This window comes from Typha latifolia, chromosome 14 (assembly GCF_019914945.1).
Source record: "Typha latifolia isolate L0001 chromosome 14, TyphaL0001v2, whole genome shotgun sequence".
Lineage (NCBI taxonomy): Eukaryota > Viridiplantae > Streptophyta > Magnoliopsida > Poales > Typhaceae > Typha > Typha latifolia.
This window is the reverse complement of record NC_133099.1, coordinates 6,146,024-6,149,456: the sequence shown is the minus strand read 5'-3', so window position 1 is coordinate 6,149,456 and position 3,433 is coordinate 6,146,024. Positions and strand designations below refer to the sequence as shown.

Here is a 3,433-nt window from a genome sequence, read left to right as displayed (position 1 = left end):
GAAGATTTTTCCCGAGGTAGAAATACAATTCACAAATTAACAGGTACTTACAGTGATTAGCCACCCATCGTGTTTCTTGAATCCCACACTCATTCATTTTAAATTCACTCTCTTTCATCCTTCCTCTTTTCAATATCACAAAAGACAGAGATACATGTCTCTGTCTCTCTCTTCTCTCTTCTCTCTCTGCAGTCCCTCAGCTGTAAGTAATGATTTTAGTTGCATACCTTTTCACATAAGCAATTCCTTCTGGACCCCTAACTTTCTACACCCTACTTTGTCTCCTACCCTTTTTAAGCTCCCAATCTGTCAACTTCAGTCCCTCTCTCAAAGATATTCATCTGATCTTCTCAATCTCTTAGCCTCCTTCCCTCCCCCTCCCATACATGTCTCTGTCTCTCTCTTCTCTCTTCTCTCTCTGCAGTCCCTCAGCTGTAAGTAATGATTTTAGTTGCATACCTTTTCACATAAGCAATTCCTTCTGGACCCCTAACTTTCTACACCCTACTTTGTCTCCTACCCTTTTTAAGCTCCCAATCTGTCAACTTCAGTCCCTCTCTCAAAGATATTCATCTGATCTTCTCAATCTCTTAGCCTCCTTCCCTCCCCCTCCCCCTCCCCCTCCCCCTAACCCTACTGCCCCTCTTCAAATACCTATCCATCTCCCACTCTTCATTCCACTCCCATCACCTACTCTCTCTCTGTTCAAAACTTTGTTGTTACCATGGAGACCCACAAGTACCTGCAACAACCACTACCACAACATGAGGAGGTTTGCATCAACAGTAATGTGGGTGGAAGCAAGAGTAGCTTCCTCTGCAGGCAGTCCAGCACAAGGTGGATCCCCACCAGTGAGCAGATAAGGATACTGAGGGACCTCTACTACAATTGTGGGATTAGATCACCCAGTAGTGATCAAATCCAGAGGATCTCTTCAACACTCAGGCAGTATGGCAAGATAGAAGGCAAGAATGTCTTCTACTGGTTCCAGAACCACAAGGCCAGGGAGAGGCAGAAGAAAAGACTAACTGTGGACATCCCCACTACGCCCAACAACAAGGGCACTGCCATAATTTCCCCTGGTAGTACACACACAACACACAGACATGCGTTTATATATATATATATATATATATATATATATATATATATATATATATATATATATATATATATATATATATATATATATAGGTTTCCTTTGGTTTGCTCTACTTGTGCTTATCATGTGGTGGTGCAGGTGTCATTACTCCTTGTTCTTCTCCAGGCTTCTACAGTGTAGGACAGATGGAGACTAATATTTGTGGCGGTTCTATGATTACAGAAAGGAGCTACACAGTAAGTATATATGTATACGCTTAAAAGGATGACATGGGGATGGAAAGCTACATAAATTACTCATACTAAATATATGAAACATGTCACCTTTTTCAAGTCGCATGCATGTTGTTAAACGGGAAAGTATGTGCTTAATATGTTTAAACAGGAATGTTGCATGAATGGAGGAGATGGGTCAGAAATGGAGAGCAGCAACAAGGCATGGGTGGGAATTGAGCCATGGCTGTACTACTCAGAGAGAACAACAGCAGTGACTCGTGATCTCGAAACCCTTCCACTCTTCCCCATCAATACTACTACTCGCCAGAAGACCAAGAAGAACAAGCGCAATACTTCCCCAGTTTTTACCAGCAAGAACAGGAGCAACACCACCTCTACAACTACCAATCCACTTCCCTGGAGCTCACTTTGAGCTCTTATTGCTGCACTCCTCCGGGCTCTATGTGAGCTCATGGCATACTAGTAGTAGAATTTAACTTGTGTTGGTCTTCCCTTGTCCTTTTGCTACTATGCCTGAGTGGAAAGGATGGCAGTAGTCTTTACAATCTATCTCTCTAGTTGTAGTACTGTCTAGTACTTAATTTCAGTTGGCTTTGTTCTCCTTCGTTGGCTGTGTGCGAACTGATCAAGTGAAGCGTTGCATTTTCTTGCACTGTAAACGGTATTCTTTTGGAGGGTCCCAGCTTTGTCAGACTGCTTCGAGATCCGTGACGATTCCAAAGACCTACGTAGTAGCTCATCCGCTATTATTTAGTTTCTTTTTCTTGTAGTTTTGAGATCAACTAGCCCTTCCTCTATTTGCTAGACTATCTATATAGTCTTTCTTTTTTCTGCACAGAAAAGTATGTCGCATTAGTTCAATAACAACACCCAATGTGTCGGAGTATGAGAAATATGAAATACAAATGCTACGATGCATAGATTTGTAAAAGGTCGAGAACTAAAATCCAAATTCAAAAAAATTAGATCAAAATTTTAAAAGAGAACACCTTATTTCTGTCAAACATTCATTAATCTTCCTCCTCTAGGTGTACAAGAACAGTCCGATAGTAAGCTCTTGATATCAGTATAGAGTGAAAATGGATCTGATAATGGTAAACTCTAACGGAAATCAAAATTTGTTTGATACGAATATAAAGATAAAGTTGATATATCTATAGTTTGTTTTCTATCGTTACTCAATACGTTTATATAATATTACTTAAACCCGTCTTTCTGGACTAGTTATTGATAAAGCTGACAAAGAATTTAGAATATGCACGCTCCTGCTGTGCAATTTCCTGGCCTACTTACCCTGCATTGCTTTTGCAAGAAGAGAATATTTCTAGGAAGCTAATTTGCAATTTTAACACCAGCAATAAGTTTTTTGCTACACTCCTTTCACTCATGTGACTAAATCTCAAATGCCATCACAATGTACTATCACAGCTCAGACGGATGTTCATATAATTGCATGACGAGTTGTAGTTTGCCCAATTAACTGACCTAATGATCTATTTTTCTTTCTTTTCACTATCATGGCACTTTTTTTTTTAATCTTGATGACGCCATTGGAATCAATGTTAGTGTAACCGTTTGCATCTAGGACATCTAAGGAGATTAGGTTATGTGTAACATTAGTTAGAGTTAAATTAATCCCATCAAACATCTTGATTCTAACTGTTTCTATCCGAACAATATCGAATTGAAAAGTGTTTTACGTAAGAACTCTTCCCCCCGCATGAATTTCATAAGTAGAAAACCAAAACCTATAGAGCCATATACGGTTAGAGCATCCAGAATCTAACTATCATAGAGACTATTCTTGAGCAGACAATAAGAGTCTGCTCTTTATATTCGAATGCACATATGCATCACTAGTTCTTTGCTTTTTTCATCTGGAATATTAGACAGTCCAGCTAAAGATAGATATAGATATGGAAATTATATTTACTACCAGAAATTTTAGATAAACGGACAATCAGGAAATGCCACGAAAGGGCAATTAAATGTCATTATAGATCTACATCGGCATTTAGGTAAGCGCCGCTTAATTCTATGTCGGTAAATGTATCACCAGCATTTTCTTTTGAATGTCAGTAATTGTAGAAAAAAG

General features: G+C 39.1%; 1 protein-coding gene across 1 annotated transcript; it reads left to right on the top strand.

Moving 5' to 3' along the window:
• Nucleotides 1-695: 695 nt before the first annotated feature.
• Nucleotides 696-1,968, top strand: LOC140801268 (protein WUSCHEL-like). The gene is made up of 3 exons (XM_073156289.1): nt 696-1,082; nt 1,241-1,338; nt 1,487-1,968. Exons 1-3 carry the CDS (start codon nt 725-727, stop codon nt 1,748-1,750), a joined length of 720 nt encoding a protein of 239 aa, XP_073012390.1. The 5' UTR covers nt 696-724; the 3' UTR covers nt 1,751-1,968.
• The last annotated feature ends 1,465 nt before the right edge of the window (nt 1,969-3,433 follow it).

Coding starts and splice junctions, on each gene's coding strand:
- LOC140801268 (XM_073156289.1), top strand. CDS start 725: ATGGAGACCCACAAGTACCTGCAACAACCACTACCACAACATGAGGAG. Junction 1,083..1,240: donor CACTGCCATAATTTCCCCTG/GTAGTACACACA, acceptor GTGGTGGTGCAG/GTGTCATTACTCCTTGTTCT. Junction 1,339..1,486: donor TTACAGAAAGGAGCTACACA/GTAAGTATATAT, acceptor ATGTTTAAACAG/GAATGTTGCATGAATGGAGG.